Consider the following 25,658-nt stretch of genomic DNA (forward strand, 5'->3'; position numbering starts at 1 on the left):
AACAAAGACCCAACGCAGCCAAAGATAAAATAAATAAATAAATAAAATTTAAAAAAATGATAATTATGGCTACCCGTCTCAGGAGCCTAGGACCTGGGTTCTTTATATATGTTCTCTAATTCTTATAAGTGCGTTGAAAGGTAAGACTAATTATTCCCTTTTATAAATGAAGAATCAGGGGATTGAACAGTCTAAATGTCCTGACCAGGAAAGTACAGAGTAAATGCAGAACAGGAACCCATCTCCGGGGGCAGGGAAACTCAGTCCGAGTCCTTTTGCAAAGAGTGCCGGGCAGGGACAGCGGGTACCGGAGGCCCCTTTTCCTCCTCGCCCCAAGTCTGACTCCCACACTCCCCGGGATCACAAAGCATGGGTGCAGTAGGGTTTCTCTGGAGGCCCCTGGACAGCCCCCCAGGGGCCCTGTGCCTTTGGGAAGATTTGAGCTCCTACAAAGTGATTCAGAAGTTTGGGCGAGTCTGACTTTGAAGGTTCTCGGAGATGGTTCGTATCCTTTTCCTATAGATATACCATTTATTGGACCTTTTCTGACATAGACAGTCACCTGTGTGTGTGGTAGGACGCTTAGCAAAGGGTCTGCGGTGGTGTCTTGCCACACTCCCTGAGCAGCTCTGAGAGCCCATGAGACCGAGGCCGAAGTGCTCAGCGCCCGGCCTCGCACAGAGCCAGTGTTTTGTCCGTGGCGATCGGGCTGTTTTTTAATGCGTTTATTATTATTTTAAGATTTCTACTCCTAATAAAAATAATAAGAATGGGATTACTCATAACTCGCAGCCAAGGGGAAGTATCCTGTCCCGTTCTGTTTCCTGCAGGCCCTCATGGACTCTTCTTCACGTGGGGTCGCCACGGGGTTCTACTCAAAATGATTAACGGGCATTGCCTGGATTTAAATCAGAAGAATTTTTGTACAGCTCCTTCTTGGCTTCCTTTTTTCCCCTTAACTCATTGCGCCAGTCTGTTTTCAGTTAGATTCAGGGAGAAGGACTTGAGTCATGGACGCGTGGACATCTGTTTCTAGAAATCCCCACCGGCTGGCTGTGTGGCTGGCGGTCTGTCCTGGCCTCCCCTCCGCTCTGGCGGGACTTGGATTCTTGCAGAGCCGAGTGTGCACTCCTGCTACTCTGCAGCATGGAAGGGAAACACCTGGCGCCCCAGGTCTTGCCTTAGTTGAGTTTTCCTGGCCACAGAGGGTCTCCCACAGAAGCCACGTTAAACTGGTGTTTCCTCAGGGCTAGAAGGACACTCATCTGTGTGCTGTGACTTTCAGTGCCCGTGTTTGAGCTTCATGTAGAGCACAGCCAAACCCTCGTTGTGCAGCTGAGCCAACACAGGGTCGGTGGTCCCAGGCTGGGTTGGGGTAGAGCCAGGACTTGAACTGGCGTCTGTCTGATGTTCCAGCTCCCACTTCACCCACGGGCCGTTCTGCGTGAGCCCAGCAGCGTCCTAAGCACGATGACCTAGTGGCTCCCACATGGGTTGATTCTGCACTTTCACAGTTGTAGGGGTGACGTTTGCAGGTGCCCTGTAACTTGGGGGCGCTCGTTCCGGGGTCCTTGTGTGCAAAGCTGGGTGCAGCAGGTCCTCCCCCTGGCACCTTTGGGTCACTCGCTGACCCCACGCAGAGCGTCATGACCGAGTGCCGCCTCTTCGTGAGCAGGGCCCGGGCGGCCAGGGGCTCCCAGGGTGCAGAGCCAGAGAGCGTGGGTTCTGGTCCCACCTGGGCTTCCCAGCAGCTGCCTGACCTTGCGCAAGTTACCGATGCTCTTTCAGCATCAATTCTTTTTCTTTACAGGGGGAATATGCTAGAAAGTTAGAGAAAATGTGCTGAGTGCACACCCCGTGATAGGTGCTCTGTGACCACCAGCTGTCACGGACACCTGCCCCAGTTACCCCGAAGCTGCATCCAGCTCCTGCCTCTGACTTAGATGCTCACGTCACCAGTTGCCTGCCTTGAAGACTTGGTTTATTTACCGTATTTTATGTATCATTTCCACCCCCCCTCAGCCCTCCCCACCAGGCGCTACGTTAAGGTGAGGGTCGCGGAGATTCGTACCGGCCTGCACTCCGGTGTTTGTTTGCCATCCCCCATCACTTCTAGCCCCGCTTCTTCCTCTTGGGCACAGTTGAGATAAGAAGGAAGCCGGGCCCGCACGTGCTCTCAGCACAGCACCCCCAGATACCCCACAGATCTCTGTCCTGGCGTGTCACCCCGGCGTTTTTAAAAAAGCCGGAAGCTGCTGATGGTGGAGTGCACGCAGCCCACCAGGGCCAGAGCCGAGCCGGGTTCCCCCCGAGCGGCTCCAGGCCCAGTTGCTGCTGGGATGCAGTGGCTCCCAGGACCCCAAACAGCGTGGGTCAAGCCCTCTGCAGCTCCGTTATTGTGGTGGTATGCCTGCAATTTCACAGTTGGGCAAACAGGGAGGCAGAGGAGGACGGAGGGGGAGGGAGGGGCTGACCTCAAGCTCTCTTGTGCTGTCGGGTGCCCTCCCAGCTCTTTGCTGTGGGCCAGGGAGTGGCGACTGCCACAGCCGAGGCCATAATTAATAATAGGAGCGCTCTTCCCATCTGCATTTGAGGCCTAATTTTGTTTTCTCGGCCGTCCTGATGCGTGGAGATCAGTGCTTACCCCTCTGTGTTCTGAGGTCCTGCCGTGCCTTTATCAGCACCTTCTTGGCCCAAAGATGCTGCACTAACGGGAAGGCAGGCCCGGGACGAGTTCCTGTGCTTTTTCTTTTCGTTGAGTTGCATATTTAGGTTTCAGCGGATCTCAGAAGGTTGAGGACAGCAGGCTCCTAAATCAGATGTTCTGCTTACCGAGGACTGGTACCCAGGTCCCTGGAGGATGCTTCATAGACGTTGACAGAAGCTCTCTCCTGTCATAGGCGCCATCCATTCTTGAGTCTTGGGGATTTGTGAGCAGCTGCTGTGTTCAGCATTCAAACTAAGGACGCCATTAACAGTGCGCCCTTGGGGCAAGATGACTCCAGTATGGAGAAGCCCAGAGGTGCTCTAAATGACCGTGCTCTTTGCATAAAAATGTAGAAACAATGCAGGGCCTGAAAATGTTTGATTATTCAGAGTGTTCTTCGTGGGCGTTTGCTTCGCAGGAGTGTATGTAGAATTTGGGGACCCTAGAGGCGTCTTTGGCCCTGATTATTCTGAGTTGTCTGCTGTGAATCCATTTATGTGTTCAGACAGGAATAGAGGCCTGTTCCAAGAGCCCGAAGGCCCCTTGCGTCCTTGACTTACGGTCCATCTCTCCGTCTCTCCTTTTCTCCCCACCAGTGCTGCACACGCAGGGCCCTGTCGACGGCAGCCTTTACGCCAAGGTGAGAAAGAAGAGCGCCTCGGATCCCAGTGTCCCAGGAGGGTCCCCCACTGTCCCGGCCGCCAGCAGCCCAGACCACAGCGACCACACCCTGTCTGTCAGCAGTGACTCGGGCCACTCCACGGCCTCGGTGAGGACCGACAGGACCGAGGAGCGTCTGGCTCCAGGACCCAAGAGGGGCCTGAGCCCCCAAGAAAAGGCTGAGCTGGATCAGCTGCTCAGTGGCTTTGGTCTCGAAGATTCTGGAAGCCCCCTCAAGGACATGAGTGATGCTTGCAGCAAGTACAGCGGGACCCGCCATGTCGTACCGGCCCAGGTGCACGTGAACGGAGACAGCACCCCCAAGGACCGAGAGACGGACATCCTGGACGACGAGATGCCCAGTCACGACCTGCACAGTGTGGACAGCATCGGGACCCTCTCCTCCTCCGAGGGCCACCAGTCCGCCCACCTGGGCCCCTTCACCTGCCACCAGAGCAGCCAGAACTCCCTCCTGTCTGATGGCTTCAGCAGCACCGCCGGCGAAGATCAGCACGGCGCTCTGGCCCCAGATCTGGGCCTCGCCGTGGAGCCCCCGTACGAGCGGGAACAGGCCTTCGGGAGCCGCGAGCCCAAGCAGCCGCAGCCTGCGCTCAGGAAGCCCTCCGTGCCCGCCCAGACGCAGGCCTACGGGCAGAGCAGCTACTCCACGCAGACCTGGGTGCGCCAGCAGCAGATGGTGGCCGCTCTGCAGTACAGCTTCGCCCCCGACGGGGAGGCCAGGCTCGGCGGCCGCGGCACGGCTGACGGTTCCGGCCTGGCGCAGGCCCAGCCCAGGGTCCCGCTCACCCCTACCCGGGGGGCCAGCAGCAGAGTGGCCGTCCAGAGGGGCGTAGGCCCCGGGCCACATCCCCCCGACACGCAGAGACCCCCTCCCGGCAAAGCAGCGTTCACACCCAGGGTTCCAGATGTCAGAGTCGTGAACGGTAGCGGCCCGGCGCTGAGCGCAGACCCTTCCCCTGGCTCACCCACCCTGGACATCGACCAGTCCATCGAGCAGCTCAACAGGCTGATCTTGGAGCTGGACCCCACCTTTGAGCCCATCCCCACCCACATGAACATGCCGGGCAGCCAGACCAACGGCCCCGCGGCCCCAGACGGTGTGGCAGGTGGGCTGCGGGCGAGTGGCCGCCTGCAGGACACGGCAGAAGGCCCTGGCAGGGCCCCCGCGAGGCAAGGTGAGCTGGTGTTCCACGGGATGCGTGCTTGCCTGGGTCTGTGTTTTGCAGAAGAGGGGTTTATGGGAGAGCGCCGGGCTCGACGCAGGGTCCGGGGAGGGGAATGAGGAGGACAGTTGGGGCCCTGGGCACAGCCCCGTGGGGACAGGCAGGTAACCGTGCACTTCGGGTGTCAAAGCTGTCTCCTGGCTGGCCACGCAGGGGGCGGGAAGGCTGTCCGTGGGGCAGCAGCCTGCGAGCTAGAGAGACAGGGCCATGGGGGTGGTTGGAGGTGGGCAGTGGGAGGGATGCCAGAGGGACGGGTTCCGGAGAGTCGGGGCCGAGAGGCGCAGTGGGAATCCCGGCCACCAGGCCCGGCTGCAGGGTCGCGGGCCCTGAGAGGGTCCCTGTGTGCACCCTGCAGCTCTGGGGGCTGTCCTGGGCGGGAGGTGGGCCTGGTGCAGGCTCTCACCCTTAGGGCACGGCTGTGCAAGGCCAGGGCCAGGCCTTCCTGCCCACCTGCGAGACCTGGGAAGACTGGGGGTAGCTGTGGCGGACAGAGGTGGCCTCTGGGTGTACGGCTGAGTGGACGTGGGGCAGGGATTTGGGATCCCGCCTGTGACAGGCTCTCCGTGTTGGCGAAGCAGAGGCTTTGGGGCCCCGGAGAGCTGGCCAGGGCGGCCTGGGAGGATGCCCCCGCAGGCCGGGGGCACTGGGACAGAGGTGGGGTGTCCGGGTCAAGGAATGGAGTGTCCGTGGTCAAGGAATGGAGCGTCCGTCTAGAAGCTTCCACACAGAGGAGGTGGATGGGGCCAAGGCAGGCGTCCAAGCCTGCTGAGGTCTGGGGAGGTGGAGGGAGGGGTGGGGCTGCAAGGACCCAGAGGTCACCTCGGGGCTGAGAGTGAGGCCAGGCCCTCCCGCGTCTGCGTGTTGGTGTGCGTCCCCCTCTGGGGCCTCAGCTGGTTCCCTAAAGGCCCTGCCTCTAGAAGTAAAGACAGGAGGGGTGACGGAGGAAGAGCTCTGTCGCTTCCCCCTACCCCCGAGTCTGACCCTGAGTGCCGAGCCAGGATACTGATGGGGCAGGGGCGCCGCTCTTGCCGCAGGCATTGTTCTCGGGGCCCTTTCATCTTCTTAGGCCCCTCGGCTACAGGGGCGGATCCTGTCTTACAGTTGAGTTTCCAGAGGTGTCAGGAAGTGGCCCGCCCAAGGTCACATAGGTCATTCGCAGTAGAGCAGGATTCGGCCCCTGTGGCTGCACCCAGAGGCCCTGCCCGCTTTGCAGTCAGATGGAGTGGATTTCAGACCCCCGCCCCGGGTCCAGATGGCCTGGGTTACCTGAGCTTTGCAGACCTTGATCCTGCTTAGCTGTGCATTTGGCTGACTGTGTGACTTTGGGTTAAGGATGTAGTCTCTGAATTTCTGTTCGCTCTATCTGTTAAAAGAAACCCTATCACATACCCGGCTGGTGGAAGTGTGCAGGAAGCGCTGGTCCGCACGCCCCTGTAGGGTACCTGGATCATAAGTATGTGACATCCCCTCTTCCCTGAGTACCTGTGCCCCTGGATGTGAGTAACTTGGAGTTGGGAAGAGCTGGAAGAGCCTCCTGGGAGTAGATTATCAGACTCTACCATGTAGCCGTAGGACAACAGTAGTAATAGTAGCAGCTAAATAGTTGGAAGGATTTGGATGTATGAATCCACTGAATCAGACACATTCAGGAGATTCTGAGTTTAAAAAAGGTTTCATTGAGAACAAAGCTGTCTGCATCCTGTCTCTTATCTCACCAAACCTACTTGAAAGAAATTGCTTGGAAAAATTAAAACCAGAAACCTTTTTTTTTGGATTAAAACCTCCTTTGAGATTTGGAAGCAGTTGGAGGCATCCGAGTGTGTAGGGGGAAAAGGATTCCAAGGCTCAGGTTACAGTCTGACAGCCTCCTTTAGTTCATTTGTTTTCCAGTTGATGGAACTCAGTCCCTAGTGACTTCTTCTCCTTTATTCTTGTAGCAATAAAACATAGAGCCTGGGATGTTAGAAAATCTCTTCATTTCCTCCACCCTTTCGTTAGCTGTTCTTAAATTACTTGATAAACTCATCGCTGTAATTATTGGAATTTTAATTTTGATTTTGGATCTTTTCTAGTTCCTTGTCTTATAAAAATAGTGACATTTTTTAAATTAAAGGACTTGAATATTTCAACAGACCCGTAAAATTCAGCACGTTCGGTTATTAATGATGCAAATTCAGTTAGAGTGTTTATTAATCCATTCATGTTTGATAGGAACCTCGGGCATTTGCCGGTTTTCTTTTATACTTTTAAAAACTGTGGTGACGTCAGTAGATTAGGTATCAGCAATGTGGATGCTAATCTTCAGAGACCTTTCTGAAATTTGCACGTGAGCTTCTGGTAGGAGGCCGGAGCAGCGATGAACACCTGCCAGCGGGGCAGCTCATAGCTCACAGCACGAGGACTGGCCTTCTAACCCGGAGCTTGGCTTTCAACTCCAGAGTCAGCTCCTGTTTTAGGAAAGTGCCAAGCCGGGAAGTGTAGTGCCTTTGCGACTTGCACTACATTGATGAAAAGGATCTGGACAGTGTAAAGGGTTCTCAGAACAGCCTGCATGCAGACTTCTGGCTCTCACTCCGGGACATCTTGTATTGATAGAAATCTCATCAAAAGAACGTGCACGTCTGTAGCTTTCGGCCGCTTGAATTGAGGTGGAGAGAGAACTTCCTTCCCTCCCTGGCTGGTATAGAGGACACTGGAACCCATTTGATTTTAATATTTAAATGTCAGTATTTACGTCTCTTGGTTGCAAAAAGCTAGATCAGCCAGCAACAGAAAAAAAATCACTAGATGGCAAGGAAAGTCATAAAAGTGTACAACTAACCAACTGATTCTGAGCTGTGGAACGTTTCAGAAGGTTTGGGGATGCCGGAAACCTGTGCTTGGAAGATGTTCCAGATCCCCAGCACACATCCATCCCCTAGATGGGGGAGGCCAGGGCTGCCGAGCTGAGCTGGTCCACGTGTGGCTCTCGGTTCTACCATGCTGAGTAGGAAGGGGACGATGAATCTGAAAGGCTCCATGACATTCCCAGGATGGTGGCTGTTACCCCACAGATGCATTGTCCCATGTCTGTGTGCCTGAGGCTCAGCCCTACTGATGTGGGGCAATATCTGACCAGAGTGGCCTCAAGTCTTGCACACAAATGGGAAGTAGGCCAGAAAGTTCCAAGACGCTGTATCTTCTACGTGAGACCCTCCCTGGCTTGCCTGGCATCTTGTCCCCAGATGCTGACTGCTGCACAGTGTCTTAATTCTGGCTGTAAGTAAAGGTTTGTCGCAGAGACCTCAGCATCCTGAGGTTAGTGAAATCCTTCACTCTTTGCAGATCATGTCCTGACTATGAGAAAGACCACCAGTTATCTGGTGGTAGAGAGTTGGGAATGGATTACCTGGAGCTCCTTCTGGGGACTGCTGCATGTCCCGCACAGCTCACATTGCACCAGCTCTGCAGGCAACAGCATGCCCACTGTGGCTCTGGTTATTTCTGAGACGAAAATTATATGTGAAGGCTAAGCATTTTCTGAGAAAGTCTACTTGCTATCAGCACAATAATAATAATGGTGAGGATGGTGGTGGTGGTAGGGATAATGATGGTGGTGATGGTGATGATGGTGGTGAGGGTGATGATGATGGTGATGGTGGTGATGGTGGTGGTGATGATCATGATTGGTGGTGATGGTCATGATGGTGGTCATGGTGATGATGGTGGTGATGATGATGATGGTGGTGGTGGTGATGATGGTGGTGGTGATGGTCATGATGGTGGTCATGGTGATGATGGTGGTGATGATAATGATGATGGTGGTGATGGTGATGGTGGTGGTGATGGTCATGATGGTGGTCATGGTGATGATGGTGGTGATGATGATGATGATGTGGTGATGGTGATGGTGGTGGTGGTAGGGATAATGATGGTGGTGATAGTGATGATGATGATGATGATGATGGTGGTGATGGTGATGATGGTGGTGAGGGTGATGGTGATGGTGGTGATGATGATGGTGGTGATGGTGGTGGTGATGATCATGATGGCGGTGATGGTCATGATGGTGGTCATGGTGATGATGGTGGTGATGATGATGATGATGGTGGTGATGGTGGTGATGGTGATGGTAAAGAAGATAGTGAGCACTGCCCCACAGCTGCTGCCCCGTTCTAGGTGCTATGTTGAAGCTTGTCTGCATCACCCCTGGCCTTCATGCCCACCATAATGTGTAAACAGCCTCCATCTGTCTCACTATGCATCTCATGACTGAGCCCTTATTCCACTAAACTCAGTTTTTGCCACCAGATCGAAACCCCTGGAGGGCAGTGCCAGTGACTTACTCATTTTGTTTCCTGACACATGGGAATGTTTGTAAATAGAGGGGGTCTGGTGCTGGTGGGAATGCAGGTGGCCCTCCAAAGACCCATGTGTCCCTGCTGAATTGGCACGGGGACCTGAGCGAGGTTTATCACGGGCAGTGTAGGGCGCCAGTCCCCACCCATGAGGCGAGAGTGGCCCCCAGAGGTGGGGTCTCAGAAAGCCCTGGGAGACCTTGTAAAACGGGGTGAAATGTGGAGGCGTTTCACTCCCTGCAGGCGCTCAGCACCTCTGCAGCTCCCCTGCTCTGGGCTGACACCAGACCCGTCTGGGCGCTACTGTGGCCTCATGCTGCCCCAGCCCCCAGGTCGCCCAGCTGTACTGCAGCCCTGCTCAATGGTGGGTTTCTTGGATCACATTTTTTAAATGAGGGGAGATTTCAACTGATAGTACCCAAGTAACAAAAGAAATGACTCAATCTGTGAAGTTTATGATTCCCTAGATGGCAGGAAGCCAGCTGTGTTTTCCTCATACCTATGGGCTCCTTGTTTCCTGTTGTCAAAATATTTTATTCGTGGTACATCAACCCCCAGCCCACAATTGTCGGAGCCTGGCAGACCCCGTGTTCTGCTGGCAGATGGCACCAGGACACTGTGCCAGAGCTCCGCGTGTGCTTCTACAGACACAGACACCCTTGCATGCGTGCTCGCCCGTTTCAGAGGACTCATTTATGCCGAAGGAAATTCACAATGAGTATCAACTTTCAGTAATTGTTAGTGCAAAGCCTGTCAGTTTAAATTATATGTTAAAGGGGCTTCCCTGGTGGTGCAGTGGTTGAGAATCCGCCTGCCAGTGCAGGGGACACGGGTTCGAGCCCTGGTCCGGGAAGATCCCACATGCCGCGGAGCAACTAAGCCCATGCGCCGCAACTACAGAGCCTGCGCTCTAGAGCCTGCGAGCCACAACTACTGAGCCCCCGTGCCACAACTACTGAAGCCCGCGTGCCTAGAGTCCGTGCTCCACAACAAGAGAAGCCACCGCAATGAGAAGCCCGCGCACCGCAACGAAGAATAGCCCCCGCTCACCGCAACTAGAGAAAGCCCGCGTGCAGCAACAAAGACCCAATACAGCCAAAAATAAAAACAAATAAACAAATAAATTTATTTAAAAAGATATTATATGTTAAACCCAAACCAAAGGGATCCAGTGTGAGAACCTGAGATCCTCAGCCGTGGGTCCACAGCGTGAGTGTAGGGTCCCTGAGCGCGGGCGGGAGCCGCAGCGGCACGAGCCCACAGGGGCACGACAGGAGAGCCGGGGCATCGGGGAGTGGAGAGCGGGGCCTTTCCAGGAGGACGTTCAGTGGAGGCTGTGCAGATGCCGGGGAGAGGCGGGGCCCAGGTGTGCGGAAGTGCAGGTGTGTTCGAGGACCGGGAATCCAGGCGCACGGAGACGAGGGAAGAAGGGGTGAGCGTGGACCCTGGCCACGTCCGCCATGAGACAGAATGCCCGCCCTCAGGATTTCCTCTGTTCCCCGAGGCCGCAGGTGCTGACGGCTGGGGAAAGGCATCTCAGGCTGACCCCGGCGTCACGCACGGCAGCAGGATTCAGGCCTGCCGTGGACCCCGGCCAGGTGCTGCGAGGCGGCTCCTCCACCTCTGAGGTTCTGGGGCAGCCCCCGTGCCTCCAGAGGAGCTGGGCTTCACAAAACCAAGAAGTCTCCGCCAGGATTGCCCGCGCTCAAGGCACTACTGGTTCCTCTGGTCGAATGAGGCGCAGGATGGCGTCCAGTCACAGAGAGGAAGCGCGAGGTCAGAGCGGGCGGGTGACTCAGGCTCAGACTTGGCCCGTGGGCTCTTCCTGCGTGGCCAGCCTGTGTTAGTTCTTAGGCCTTTCCGGGAAGAGGGTCCCGGATCAGGGTCAGAACCTGCTGCAGACTGTGTGGTCTGGGGACGTGGTGAGCAAAGAGCGAGGGCTCAGGTCTTTTCTCTCCGCCCTCAGGCCTTTCCGCTTCGCCCTTCCAAGGCAAGATGACTGTTTTCAGGTCAGGGGCTGCTCCTGTGTCCAGGGGGCAGGCCCTGGCGTCCCTGCAGGAGCCGGCAGCAGAGCGTGTGGGACCAGCAGCTCTGTGTCCTTGGCAGGAGAGGGCTTGTCCCACCCTTGGCAGCTGCAGGCGACCTCAGTAATAAGAGAGTGAAGGATGATCTCCACTGGTTTCCTCTGGGAAACACAAAGTACGAACTCACTGGAACTACGTTTTGGTTCTCTTTCGGTGGGTTTCAAACGGTGACGGTGGCCTGGCCATAGACAAACCTTTAGATGGCGGGTGTTATGCTCACAAGTCTAATGCAGTCTGGGTTTGGGTTCACTCACGTCGTCTGAAAAGCTGTAGCAGAGTAGAGCTTCAGGAAATGTGTCGATACCCCTTCAGTTGAGTCATTTTTCATTCAGTATTGCGAGATGAGAAAGTTACAGAGATCTGTTGCAGAACAATCTGAATATGCTTAACATCATTGAACCGTGCACTTAAAAATGGTCAGGGTGGTAAACGTAATGCTATGTGTTTTTTAACACAAAGAAAGCGAGTACATTTTTAAAGCCTAGAATAATTTCTTAATTGATCTGCTTTGTACATGCATCTTTGCATCCCTTGGAGTCTCTCAAATTCATGGACTGCTCTGTGGGTGTCTGCCGGACGCTGTCTCCCTGCTGCCACTTCCCTCCCTTTCCCCTCCCTCCTTCCATGCATAGGGTCCCGATCACACCGTTCTGGAAGGGGCTCGCGATCACACAGTTCTGGAAGGGGCTCACGGTCACACCGTCTGGAAGGGGCTCTCGATCACACCGTCTGGAAGGGGCTCGCGATCACACCGTTCTGGAAGGGGCTCTCGATCACACCGTCTGGAAGGGGCTCGCGATCACACCGTCTGGAAGGGGCTTGCGATCACACCGTCTGGAAGGGGCTCACGGTCACACCGTCTGGAAGGGGCTCGCGGTCACACCGTCTGGAAGGGGCTCTCGATCACACCGTTCTGGAAGGGGCTCGCGATCACACCGTTCTGGAAGGGGCTCTCGATCACACCGTCTGGAAAGGGCTCTCGATCACACCGTTCTGGAAGGGGCTCGCGATCACACCGTCTGGAAGGGGCTCGCGGTTAGAGTTTCTGGTTGCCCGCTCTGATCATGGCCCCTGAGCTTGGCTAATTTAACTCTCACTTCACACCTGCCCTCTCACTGTCCACTGAAAGCCCCTGTTCCTCTCAGCTGCCCAGTCAGGCCTGTACCCGCTGAGCCAGGCAGTGAACAAAGGCACGCGGGATCCCATCGGTGTCACCATGACAACTCTGGATGCTGTTTTGAACCTGAGTTAGAGGGTGTGGTTTCAGGCTGTGTTTAATGCTGACCAGTCTCAGTACAGCTGCACAACGCCTCCTGCCCCCGGGACACACAGGAGCGGGCGGGTGGGACCACGGGGCACAGTGCTTCCTTCAGGGAGCCCGAGGAGGCCTGGCCTCTTGTTCAGTGGCCTCCACCTGTCAGGGGCTCTCTGGGTTGTCATAGGTCACATTCTCTCTGAAATGCTTCCCCGACCACTGTCCCTTCCCCATGTGCCCAGGGCTCCCCCCATCTCCCTGGACAACACTGGCCTGTGACTGTGCCTTTGCTTTTCCATCATCCCCCCCACCCCAGTCATGAGCTCCTGGAAAACAGGAGCAACCAAGAATTACAGTGCGGGGGGCGGACTTCCTCCTACCCCAGCCCACCGGGGAACCAGGACAAAGGAGACTATGGAGGGAGGGCCAGTGAGCCCAGGCCAAGGGCTTCTGGTGATGTTCCTGTGAAGGACTCTTGCTCTCCGTTTGCTGCCACAGGTGAAACTGGGCTTTCTTCACCAGTGAGGTCCTGTCACTGGAGGTGAACGGCAGGCAGGGTATTCATGTGCCATGAGAGACCCCAAAAAAGAGGTTCCTGCCCAGGGGTCAGGACGGGCCACGCCCCTTCAAACTGATGCTTTAGGACCATGAATAGCGGTGGATAGACTGATGGCCACAAGTGCACATTTAGTGATGGAGTCGGCTTGTTGCGCTGCGGGGAGCTCTGCATGCTTCTAGTTTGGAAAAGACTTCAGAGTGAGAAATGCACGGTCGCTGCTGGAAGCTGTTATTGCAACTACTTTCTTTCATTGCATAAAAGCACATTATAGGGCTTCCCTGGCGGCTCAGTGGTTAAGAATCCGCCTGCCAAGGCAGGGGACACGGGTTCGAGCCCTGGTCCGGGAAGATCCCACATGCCGTGGAGCAACTAAGCCCGTGCACCACAACTACTGAGCCTGCGCTCTAGAGCCCGCGAGCCACAACTACTGAACCTGTGTGCCACAACTACTGAAGCCCACGTGCCACAACTGCTGAAGCCCACGCGCCTAGAGGCCATGCTCTGCAACAAGAGAAGCCTGCACACTGCAACAAAGAGCAGCCCCTGCTCGCCGCAACTAGAGGAAGCCCGTGCAGCAGCAATGAAGACCCAGTGCAGCCAAAAATAAATACAAATCAATAAATTAAAAAAAAAAGGGCACATTATAAATCTGAGAGTTGATGAATCAGTTCCTTTTGCTGCAGCGACCCTCACCACACAAACAGGCAGATTCAGGTGCCCCATGTGGTCACCTTGACGGGCGTCTCCCGACGTCCCTGAGAGGCCTGGAGTTGCGGCCTGTCCTGCCTGCTCTGGACCACCTGGGCCAGCCTGCAGCCGTGGTTCTCAGCCCCTCAAGCCCATGGTTCTGTTTTTAGAACATCTGTTTTCTGATGCCATCTTCACTACCCTGAAATCAGTCATAGCTGATGCAAACTACTTAAACACATAATTTTAAAAAACCTATGTAACACCCTAACCCTCGTGTTAAAAGGGTAAATAAAAAGAAAGCAATTTAAAATAAAATAACGTGCATCTCAAGGTGAAAACCCTTGGGCAGGCCAGCCTAGGAAACAGAAATCACCCCCTCACATCTTTTTTATTGGGGAAACATGCACCTAATGTAAAATTTACCATTTTAACCATTTAAAAATGTACAATTAAGTGGCATTAAGTACCTTCACAATGTTGTACAACCATTACCACTGTCTAGCTCCAGAGCACTTCTGTTATTTCAAAAGGAAATCTGTACCCATGGTCAGTCACCCCCATTCCACTCTCCCCCAGCCCCTGGCAGCCCCTAATCTGTTTTCTGTCTCTAGGGATTCGCCTCTTCCGGACATTTCACATAAATGGAATCGTATGATACGTGGCCTTTTGAGTCGGGCCTCTTTCACTCAGCATAAGGTTTTGCAGGCTTAAGGCTGAGTGATATTCGACTACATGGACAGCCCACATTGCGCTTATCCAGTCATCGCTGGATGGTGACCTTTTGGTGATTGTGAACAGAGCTGCTGTGAACGTTCATGTGCCAGTATTCGTTTGAACCCCTGCTTTCAGTTCTTTGGGGTAATACCCAGAAGTGGAACTGCTGGGCCACGTGGCAATTCTTTTGTTACCTTGCCAAGGAGCTGCCCCCTCAGATGTTTGAAAGTCCGCCTTGGAGACCCCGGAGGCCAGTAGTGACCTTCCTTGCCTTTCGGTTGCTGTGTGGCTTTTTACATCTGTGCTTTAAATTACAAGCTTACTTTGAGTAAAACCTGAGTGTATTCCTGAAATTTCTTATAGTAGAAGGGTATGCTTCCTAGCTTTTTGGGCACAATCATTTCCCTTTTAAATGTCATTCTAGAGGAAATGCTACCATCTAACCAAGCACTTTGGAGTTCCGCAGTGGAAAGGGTTTTCACTTTCGCAATCCAAAAGGTAGGCTTTTTTACTTGGCCTCTTGGTGCGCTTTTGCTGGAGCCCACTGGTCTCGTTCCTGTACGCTTTCCTAAGGCTCTGGGGTCGGTCGGGTCAGAGAGGGCACCCCAGAGGGAACGACTGCTCCTGCCGAGGTCTTCAACATCATTCTGCATTCTGACTAGGGATTTCCAACAGATGTCACCCAGCTCTTCAAGAATATACCGTGCCGGTGAATCAATCCCTATTTCAGCTTAAGGGAGGAAAACCTCCTTAAGTCATCCTGGGAACATTTAAGCCGGGAAGAGTGTTGGGCTTTTTGTTGTCATTTTCCCTTTTCCACTCTCTCTCTAGAGGATGCGCATGTTTATTTGAATGAGCTGAAGTCAGGAGGCCTCAAACTAACTCTGGAGCCAAGTAATCCAAACGAATCCTTGGTGATTGTTTTTGCTCCTAGGAATTCGAGGGAGTTTCCAGAACCCATCCGTGCAAGCCTTGATGATGCAGGCTTCATTCTTATATGATCGTATAAAGATAAATAAATAGCTTAAGGGTGCTTCACCTTGCAGTGGCCCAGATAGAAGATGAAGGTCATGTTCTAGGAGCTCATGAGTTTCCACCTACTTGTCAGAGCAAGCGTTGGCCACCTGGCTGCACAGGGCACTCACCCGGGAACTTGACAAAACGCAGGTGCTGAAGGTGCCCACGCAGCTTCCGCCTCCAAAAGGTCTGGTTGAATTGGCCTGGGTCGTGGCTCGGGGGTCAGAATTCTTCTAAATGCTCCCCACTTGTGTAACGCCAGTGTGAATCCAGGGTTGAGACCAGCCCTGGTTCTCGAGCTTGTCTGTGTATTGGAAACGTGGGAGTTTAAAAAAAATGCTGACACCTGGGCCTCACGCCCGCAGGTTGTGACTTCACAGGTAAGGGGTGAGGCCCGAGAGTCAGCATTTTTAGTGTGATTCTGATGTGCGGCCACGTTCGAGAATCACTGTTTCACATTCGTGTTTCCTCTTGGGCCTGTGTCCCAGTCACCTGGAGGCTGACCCACTGTGTGGTGAGGCAGGAGAGCTTCCCCCTGCTGTAGAACTTCCAGGACAGGTGGGTGTCCTGTGCCAGAGGTCTGGGCAGTGACTCCCTGTGCTGGCCCTGCCGCAGGTGCAAGCTTTATTTGGGCAGGCAGAGTGGGTGCTATGACCCCACCTCGCTGCTTCTCAATTTCCTCTTTAAATAGGATCAGATAGTCGCCCGGATAAATCTGAATCTGCCCTAACACAGTGCAAGGAAAATACAAGTGTGTTCTGAGTTACCTACGACCACGTGTCTGCACTCTGTTGCATAATTGGGAGTTCACTGTATTTCGGTGCAGAGTAGCCAAGGGGCTCCTGGTTTTGTAAGATCCAGTTTTCTAGTGTTTTTACAGTTTTCTAGTCGTCTGGGAAAAGTCGCCGCTTGCACCTCTGTTGGCTCAGGGGTGAATTGGCGACCACAGTGCCACCCACCTCCCTAATTAGGCTGAATTCAGTGCTAGGTGCTAAGTGCTTGACGGGCACCCCGCAGTCTTGGCCTGAAAACCCCACTTCTCCAGGGCTCAGTGGGGACATCTGGGTGCCCCTGTATGAGGACTCGCTCTCCTGCTCTGTCCTCAGCACCCCCGAACTTTCCCGCACTGACCCCATGCCACTTTGCTGTGGTGACCCGTGTAAGGTTGCAGTGCCCGGCCCCGATGTCAGCAGGGCTCCATCCCTACGAGTGGCCCGAATGACTGAATGACCAAGCCTTGCTTGTCTGTCAGGCTCAGCGAGCTCCTACGTCCCATAGGGACGCTCAGCCCCACCCCCCAAGCCTGGCTTGGACTGAGGCAGCGCCTTGAAAAGCCGGATGCCCTCAGGCCCAGCACGTGTCCTTGACCCCAGCTCCACCTGTGAGTAAGGTGAATTGTTAAAACGCTGCGATTCTCAGGTCTTTGGGAGTGGCAATGAGGGGAACACCTGGGGACACCTGCCCCCCTTTCCGGCCTGGGTAGGTGGGTCCCGAGGCCTGGAGTGCATCGTGTCCGGTGGCAGGAGGAAAGGAGAGGGGTCTGAAGACCAGCATAGGGACTGGCCAGGAGTGGGCCGTGTCTGGTTGTGTGGCCATTGCAGACCACGTTACAATGCCATGTGTTGGTGGAAAAAAGCAGACCCTGAGGACGAGACTGGCAGGCAGCATTCTGTACAGGAAGAGCCGCCCCCGTACCGACCCTCCACGGAGACCGCGGCTGAGAGTGTGAGCGGGGCTCGTGCGGGGACGTGCGGGTCCCTGGAGATTGTTGGTAACTCTGTGGTCCTAGGTTGCCATGGTTTCTGCACTGAACCCTACCGCTTCTGTGACTTGGAGGGGGGTGATGTCCTGGGGCGTTTTCTAGTGGCCGCACCTGGGCTGAGCAGGGCAGGGGCAGGGGCACCGGCTCCAGCTGCCCTTTGCCTGAGGAAAGCCCGCGGGAAGGGGCAGTTTGCCGAGCCACCTGCAGGGTCCCAGCCGGCACAGGCACAGGGCTTTAGTGCAGCGACTCTGTCCTGCTTTGCATTCAGTCTTCTTCCTCTTTTCTTGGATCTGATTTCTCTACTGAAAAGGAAAAATATGGTCATGGCCTGATTTATGGAGTGGATTCTGGAATACAGTTCAACTGGTCAAGTGAAATGGAATCAAGGCCCTCCCTTGGTGGGGTGGGCAGCCTGCGTCCGGCCACTGTTGGATGACCCGAGGGGTGTGGGCCCCCGCCCAGTGGTGCTCACGTCCCAACCTCGTGGACACCCTAGTCCTGCTCTCTTTAAGTTAAGGTAACTTGTACAGCTCCTGTGAGCTTATTGGTGCAGAAAGCCACCTCCCATAGGATTGTCTCTGTATCTGATGAGAAGATCCAGCCATCACACACGGCAGACTTGTCAGAATGATAGGTTAATCAAACACCAAACACGTTTGTGTTTGTGGATCTTCACAAAGAAACTAAACACGGGCGTAGACCTCAGGCATATTGCAGGTTGAGGTGTGCTTGTACTAGTACAGAGTTAGTTCTACTAGAATTAGAACGAGTAGAGAAGGACTTGGGAAGGTCTGTGACGTCAACTCGGAGTTCTACAAAATGTAAAGAAAACTTATTCTTCTTAAAGATGATCTGGATCTTGTTTTCCTGATTTTGAAAGTAAGACCTATTATTAGTGAAAACTTTGGAAGATATATTGGGTTGGCCAAAAAGTTCGTTCCGGCTTCCCGTAACATCTTATGGAAAAACCCAAACGAACTTTTTGGCCAACCTAATGGGTATTTTTTTAAACAACTATTCACAGTGCCCAGAATTCCACGACCCAGAGACAGCCTCTTGTGAACATTTTGGTACATTTTCTTATCTTTAAAAATCAAAATGAATTCACAGATATACTGCCACATGCTCACTTTTCCACGCTGCTCTTTTCACGTCATGTTTTAGCATGTTTTCTCCCTTCACATTCCATCAAACAGGATTTCCAGTGACTGCATGAATCTTCTACTGGCGTGTTTGGTGGCTGCAGTTTCCACGTTTGGTTCTTGCTGTGGGCTTGTGTCCTGCAGTGGCTTTTGCTGCATTATGTCATTGAGCCTGGACCAGGCTCAGTGGTGACGGTTGTCCTCATTTCATCCCCGAGACGTCTGTCGGACCGTCCAGTGGGCACAGAGGCAGAACTGCTCCGCTCTTGGCCAGAGGCGGCCCGCCCGAGCGGGCCTGGGAGCTGGCGTCTGCCAGCGAGTGGGCCTGGGGTCAGATGCCCTTTGCCCAGCCCCACTTCCACCATCAGACCAACAATTCTCGGACAGGAAGGCCTTTAAAACCCGCCTCCTCCTACTTTTGGTCCAGGCTGCTCTGCGCTCACCTGCTCTGGGAACTACATCCCCAGCCAGTGTGTTTACTCAAATGCCAAAGGGGGCGTTTCCAGAGATTGTAAGGAATGAGCCATTGTTAATCTGAAATTCACTTGAGGGGTAGAAGGATTTGAGAAGCAAAGCGGGCGTCAGCTGCCCCTTGGCACGTGGGCAGAAGGAAGGGTCCCCGATCTCAGCCGGTGTCCCTTCCATCATCCGCGTTAGCCATTCTTAATCGTGGAGGTGCCGACGGCACCGCTTGTCTGTGTGGGTGGGCCGGGCCTCCCAGGCCTGTGGGCCACCGTCTGCACTGAGCAGGCTTTCTTAGGTGGGAGGGGACAGTGTCACCTCCTGGCTGACCCGCCCCTCGCTTGGCACTGGCGGGCGATGACAAGCGGCCCTGGGGGAGTGGAGTTTGCAGTGGGGGGTTTTTTGGTCAGCTCCGCGGGGCACCACACCCCTGTCTGGAGCTTGCTGTGTGGGATAGGGCAGATCTCAACCCGAGACCCCATTTTCCTCATCGGCAGAAACGACGCAGTACGCCGCCTGGCGGTTGTGAGGCAGCCTGCCTCTGCTTCCCGCTTTCCCCCCGGGCAGAGGTGGGCACGTGCGGGCACATCCCGGCGCCGCGGCTGCGTCGTGCCCCCCTCCTCGTTTCTCCAGGAGTATCACCCTGGGGTCGGGATGGTGCAGGGGACCCTCCTGTGTACGCCGCAGTCTGATAGGAGGGCAGGGTCTGTCGCCTGCGGAGGCCTGGCCTCTGATGACCGTGGTGCCTGTATCTTTGCCTCTTTGGGAAGGGAAGACACACTGCGGGGAGAGTGGCGCTCTGTGCAGGTCGCAGCCTGGAAACGGGGTCCCCTGTGGAGCTTGTGTGCGTGCCCCGACCCCTGCTCTCCACGTTGGCCAGGCCCGTCCTGGCATAGACCCTCGGTGGCCGCCCGTGACCACACTCTTGCAGGCCGGGGAGCGGTGAAGTATTGATCCATGATTATTGAAGAATGAAACCCCTAACTGCTGAGCCACATGCCCTATTACTTAGGTTCAGCGAAGGCACTCGAGGTGGTATTTGATACGAAGAACACTTTACAGGAGAGATTTTTAAGTGAAGAAAAATCTGTTTGTTATCTTCATTTGTGCCTGAGAGAGAGAACATCAGGAAATGGTTACAGACCCCTGTGTTCCATAAGGACGTTTCTGGGGCCACTCACGGACGCTGTCTCAGGGCCTCCTCTGGAGGAAGCCCAGGACCGAGGCCACACGTGGCTCCGAATCAGCTAAAATGACAGACTGAGCTCCCCGGCTACTTTGAAACTAGACCATTACAGGGAACCTGAAGAGAGGCTTTAAAAGTCTAGTTAACATAACATTGTAAACTATACTTCAATTAAAAAAAAAAATCTAAGCTTCCTTCTCTGGAACTCCCTTCTCAGTTCTGCATATTCCCTCTTGAGCCCTGATGCCACCTGGACGTGTTTTTATAGCTGGGCCTTTGCAGTACATCCTCGAGGCTGGTTTTCATACGCAGGGCCGTACACGGAATGGGGCCTCAGTTCCTGGAACCCTCTGGTTCAGAGGTCAGGGCTGAGGTCACGGGGCACGCCCACACTCTCCGCACCTTTCTGGGGCTTCGTGCCACTCAGCGTGCTGGAGTGATGGCAGTGTGTTGTTTCCACAAAACACCATTTATTACCCTGCATGTTGAACGGAAGCTGTCTTCCCGTCCCCAGATCCCCTGTCCGGAAGGCTTTGGAGCAGCGCGGGCTCTGGCTCTCTTGGCTGTGATGGGCTGCAGGGGTCGGTTAAAGGGCCACTGAGCACCCAGTGCGCAACTTGGGTGGAGGCGTTTCTTTGGCTGAGATGCTCCGTGCTCTGTGTAACCCCTGCAGCCTCGGACGAGGGCGCTGGCGCTCCCCCCGCTCTCAGGGCTGCCAGGCTCGCACGGGCCCCTTCTGTCCCCACTCTGCACCTCTGTTGCCCAGGTGACAGCACGCGAGCCCGATCCTCCGGGGGGCCAGCCTCTCCCCGCGGCCTCGCACCTCCCGGCGCCCCCTCCCTCGGCGGCTCCAGATGCCCATCCAGGGGCAGGTCTGTGGCAGTCAGGGGCCAGTCCTGCAGCACCGGTCTCGTGGAGGGAGCAGGAAGAAGATCACGGGATGGCGGTGGCGCTGTGTCAGTGTGCATGTGCTAAACGCGTTTCATTTCATCCTCACCCCAGTTTTTCTCTGCAGGGGAGAGAAGGGGGCAAGCACTGTGCTCATTTTTCACACAATGAAACGGGGGCTGGAGGGTGTCCTCCAGCTGATCCCCCAGCTGGTGAGGGTGGACGTGAGCCTCCAAATCCCAAATCCTAGTGCCCTCTCCCCTCGCCCCTCCAGGCCGGGTCTTAGCGGGCAGCTGTTGGAAACGGAGGGAGGGTGTCAGGAGGGGTGGAAGGATTCTGGGAGGGGCCGGCCACTCGGAGACCGGGTTTAGAACTCGCCCGCTGGGTCACCAGCTGAACGGCACTGAGCAGATGTCCTCCCGTGTGACACGGAGGGCTGTGCCCGGCTGGCCTCTGTCCAAGGAAGGGACCCTCGGGCAGCTGGAGGGTTTGGGGGGGACGCCCTCGAAGGAGTCCCACTCCTCTCCTCATTGGACACAGCTGCTGAGTTTCTCCGTCTGTGGACGGAGCTCCCTTCAGGCGGAAGCCTTTGAATTCCACGCAGCTTCTGAAAGGCCCTGCTGGGGGCGGGGGGCACGAGGCTTGCCGGGGGCGCTCACGTGACAGCGTGTTCACAGCCTCGGGCAGAGTCTCTCCACGTGAGCCACGTGCGCGTTGGTAATTTAAACCCCACCTTTAAATGCAGTGTCGTCGTGACCGTCACAGTTGTAGGGATTACATAGCTTAAATCTGAACTGTAGGGGAGACCCTTACTTAACATGGCTGAATTTTCAGAGGACATCATCGATAGAAACACTGCCATCCTAACAGCCTGCAGCAGGTCTCCCAAACCTCCAGCCGTGAGATTCCACAGATCGATTGCAGCCCCCGACCCCTCCCCCATCCCCCATCAAGTGAGTCTTAGTTGGCTGGAGCCGGGCTGAGGATCTGTGACATTTCTTGCGCTGGACAGTGGGGCAGCGAATGCCGACTGTTGGCGCTTGAATTAAGCTTTTTCCCCCCAGGATTCCTCGCTGTTAAGAGCCCAGCTGTCACGTGCACGGTCCTCACTCAGCCCCGAAGCTCTGCGGGTGGAGTGGCCTTCAGGCCACCCTGGCCCCGACTGGGGCGGGCAGACAGGGCTCGCACACAGCTCCGGCATGCTGTAGGTCACACCCAGCCCGGTCGTATCCCAGAGCCCTGGGAGCCGTCCTGGTGCCTGGTCCCGCCCAGAAGCCGGTTCCGGAAGGCGTAGGCTGGCTCGCAGGAGCTGACGGTTTCCGGGGCTGCTTCCCCGCTGCCCCGTGAGTCTGAGGATGCCCCTCGGTTGCACGTCCACGTGCAGCAGCCCCCGCGTCTCCCCTGAGCAACCGGTGTGGACCAGCTAGGACATACAAAGTACCTTTGACACGTTGAAATAAAAAGTGGACAGGTTAACAGTTCTGGTATCACTCTACCCGTGTACTGGGATTGAGCATAAACAAATAGGTGATTCACAGAGGTAACAAAGAACGGATAAAATTTTTTTTAAAGATGCAGGACAACATATCAAGAAGGTGACCGTTTGTGTAGGCAAATGGATATGTATTTAGGTTTGTGACTCAAGGAAAGATTTCTGTGTCTCTGGTCTGAGTGGTTGTTACCTCCTTGGTGGTCATAAAGCAAGGTGCAGGCACTCTGACCCCCAAGGTTGACCGCAGATGCCCCGAGAAGGGGAAGATGGGTTATGCGGGCAGAGGTCTCAGACTGAGTCCCAGGACCTGCGGCCATCAGGGGGCCCACCCTGGGTTCTTTGAAGCTTGACCGCCACCAAGAATCTTTCTTGCTCACTCAGCGAGGGGAAAGAAGCCTCGATCCTGGGTCCCAGCCTTTCTCCGTCCCTTCTGCTTCCTGAGCACCTCCTGTGTGCCGGGCCCTGTACTAGGCCCTGGGGGGCCGGCCAGGCACGATTCCCTGGTGGAGCTGACGCTGGGAGAAACAGCCAGGACACGGACAATGGCCAGTTCACACAGTAACAGGATGAGCCTCGAGAGGGTCACGCTGGGTGAAAGACGTCAGACACCAAAGGGCGTGGAGTGTGTGATTCCGTGTACATGAAGTGTCCAGAACAGGCAAATCCATAGAGACGGAAAGTAAACTAGTGGTTGCCAGGAGCTGGGGGTCGGGAATGGGGAGTGAACGCTTAATGGCTATGGATGGGGTTTCATCTTGGGTGATGAAAATGTTCTGGAACTAGACAAAATAAAGAATGCCTCTGAGAAGTTTTAAAGTCAGTTTTAACTGAGGGTCAGTGCTCTCCTCCATGATGAAAGCGCCTGCAGCCCACGTGTCTCTCTCCTAACAGGCGACGAGCCACTGGGCGGAAGGTTCCGGAAGCTGAGCCTCGAGCAGTATGACAACGATGCTGGGCAGCAGGCAGCCTTCTCCAAGTGCGGCTGGGGAAAGACCACCAGTGCGGAACAGGCCCCAAGCCTGGCGCCTTTCCTCTCGTCAGACAGCGCCAAAGAGGTATGCACACCGCCACCCAGGACCTGGCCTGAGCCCCGTCCCAAATCGCCAGTTCAGTTCCCCACCCGCCTTCGTCCCCATCTCACAGACGAAGTTCCTCCCTGAAGGCGGGTGGTGTGGGGGGAGCCCGGGTGTGCATCAGCCGGAATCCTGGGTGGGATCCCCGCTCCCCCGAGGGAGCTGTGCGGGCGTGCACCTCACTCGCTGGGGTCATCTGAGCCTCTGCGTTCTCATCTGTAGAATGGGGATGAGGGGCCCAGCATGCAGGAGGGTCGCGAGGGTAGAGGTCTCAGAGCTCCATGGGTGGACGGCAGCTGCAAAGGGCAAACAGAAGTCATCGCAAAGGACCCCGAGTCCCCAACCTAAGGCCTCCCGGCGTCCCCGGGAGGGAGGAAGAAAGTGGGTCAGCGTGGATGTGTGCTCCGTGGGGAGATCTACAGAGCATCTTTGGGGAGGCGTCCTTAAGGCTTTTATTCGGAATTGAAGTAAGACAGGTTGGCAAACCCCCCAACGATGAACCCTTTGAAATTAGGGTTTCATTGACTCTCAAGGTGGAAAAGTTGGAACCCAGAATAGACGAGAAAAGAAAGTCACCAGTAGTCTTAACACACGCACAGAACCAGTGTTAATATCTGGGCTATGTCCTGCCAGCCTCTTTTCTGTGCCTGTGTGTTTAATTCACTGGGCATTTTACGTATCTGTGAACACACTACAGGTGACGATTCTTTTACCCTGCTCTTTTCACTTAACACTCGCTTCCCCTCTGCTGCACAAACTCTCTGCTAACTCCACTTATGAGCTGTGTAATGTTGACCACGAGACACTTCCCTCTGCCTTGACTGTTATTGAAGCTTCTTCCAGTTTTCCGTGGCTGCCTTCTGTCCCCAGTCTCAGATGAGGGTTGGCTCAGTGGGTACTGGGGGCCCCCAGCTGTCTGGAAGTGGCCTTCACCTGACCAACCCCCCTTGCCGATTTCAGGCGGTGATCACCACGTATCCCCCAGACCTGAGTGTGATCGACGGCAGGATCTTCTCTCCAACCAGCAGTGGCAGTGAGTCCATCTCTCCCACACCAGCATTTCCTGTGTCTCCAGAAACGCCATATGGTAAGAAAGAAGCAGAGCTCGTAGTGTGCAATCCCACCCCTTCAGGGAGCAGAGGGGAACAGCCTCTTACTCTGCTTTCTCTTTCCAGTGACAAGAAGCCCACGTTATCCTCCGTTCAGCCCATCCGGGCCGCAGATGGGCAGCCCCAGCGGTCTGTACAAAGGAGCTCCTGGTAAGAAACCCACCTCCTTTCCTCTGCTCTGGATGTCCTCTCACGCAGAAATATTTCCACGTGTGTCACATCTCAGAAATGTGGCTCTGGCTGGGGAAGGCGCAGGGACAGTGCTGTGTAGCCCGCTGGGGTTAGCAGTGGTGTTGAATCTCTGCCTGGCATCCTGCGGGCGTGCTTCTATTTTCTTCTGTTCACTGAGCACTTTCAAGCGTTGATGCGGAGGGTCACGGTGCTCTCAGCAGCTGAACATCGGTGCTTTTCAACTCCTTGTGGCATTACTTGGAGTTGAAAGAAGAAACTGGAGCACCCGACCCACCCTTTTCAGAGGAAGTGGGGCCACAGAGAGCAGCGAGCTCCCCGCTCTGAGTGGCACGGCTGCCCTCGCCCGCTGCCCGCTCACACAGACCTGTCCTGGCTCCTGACGTTCTCGGCTGCCATCCTGGATCTCCCCAGCGAGTGGCCGCTTCTGGACGGGTCTGCTTCCTCCCTGGGCACGTGCCATACTTGCGGGGTCGAATTTGTCTGTGCACCGGCCCCGGGGAGGGAGTTGACGCGGCGGTGGTGGGTTCCTCAGCACCCCTTCCTGGTATGGACATTCCCCACCTGCCTTGAGAGTCCAGGACGGGCCTGGCCCTGGGCAGGTGGGGAGGGGATGTAGCTCAAGCCGAACTTACACTTGGAAATCGCTCTTCTCTGTAATTGTGGATTCCTTATGCGGCTGCCTTTCTGCCCTGGGGAAGCTGAGTGAGGGTAATGGAATCACTTCTGCTCATTAGATGCACTTTTGGGGGAGGGGGAAGCAGACATTGTGTTTAAATCCCACCTCTTAACGCAGGGGAGGTTGTAGTGATGACAGCTAGCTCCATTTTCCTTCTTTTTCCAGAGAAAACGAGATCCATGTGTCATTTAAGAGAAGGGCCATTTTTCTTCCAAAATTTCCTTTCTGGTTTTAGGACCGTAGATGCTTGCTTTTAGCATAGAACTAAACTGCACGTCTTTCTTAGCAGGTGCGACTGAAATGAAGGGTAAGAAGAGACGTGCGCTGTGTTGGTGCATGTGTGTGTACGTGTAGGAGCACAGCATGAGGAGTGCCTGTGTTCCTGTGTGTGTGGTGCACGGACTCACAC

The 25,658-nt window shown here is 55.1% G+C and overlaps 1 protein-coding gene across 6 annotated transcripts in view; it reads left to right on the forward strand.

Annotated features, from left to right (window-relative positions):
- The window catches only part of TNS3 (tensin 3), a 234,898-nt gene that overhangs the window by 155,224 nt on the left and 54,016 nt on the right, over nucleotides 1-25,658 (forward strand). For all 6 annotated transcript variants that reach the window (XM_082471501.1, XM_082471502.1, XM_082471503.1 and 3 more), the window contains 4 exons: nucleotides 3,304-4,563; nucleotides 23,091-23,254; nucleotides 24,233-24,359; nucleotides 24,448-24,531. In XM_082471501.1, the coding sequence (XP_082327627.1) occupies nucleotides 3,304-4,563; nucleotides 23,091-23,254; nucleotides 24,233-24,359; nucleotides 24,448-24,531 (1,635 nt within the window). The remainder of the gene's footprint in view (nucleotides 1-3,303; nucleotides 4,564-23,090; nucleotides 23,255-24,232; nucleotides 24,360-24,447; nucleotides 24,532-25,658) is intronic.

The sequence above is a fragment of the Balaenoptera physalus genome (genome assembly GCF_965194825.1).
Source record: "Balaenoptera physalus genome assembly, chromosome: 8".
Lineage (NCBI taxonomy): Eukaryota > Metazoa > Chordata > Mammalia > Artiodactyla > Balaenopteridae > Balaenoptera > Balaenoptera physalus.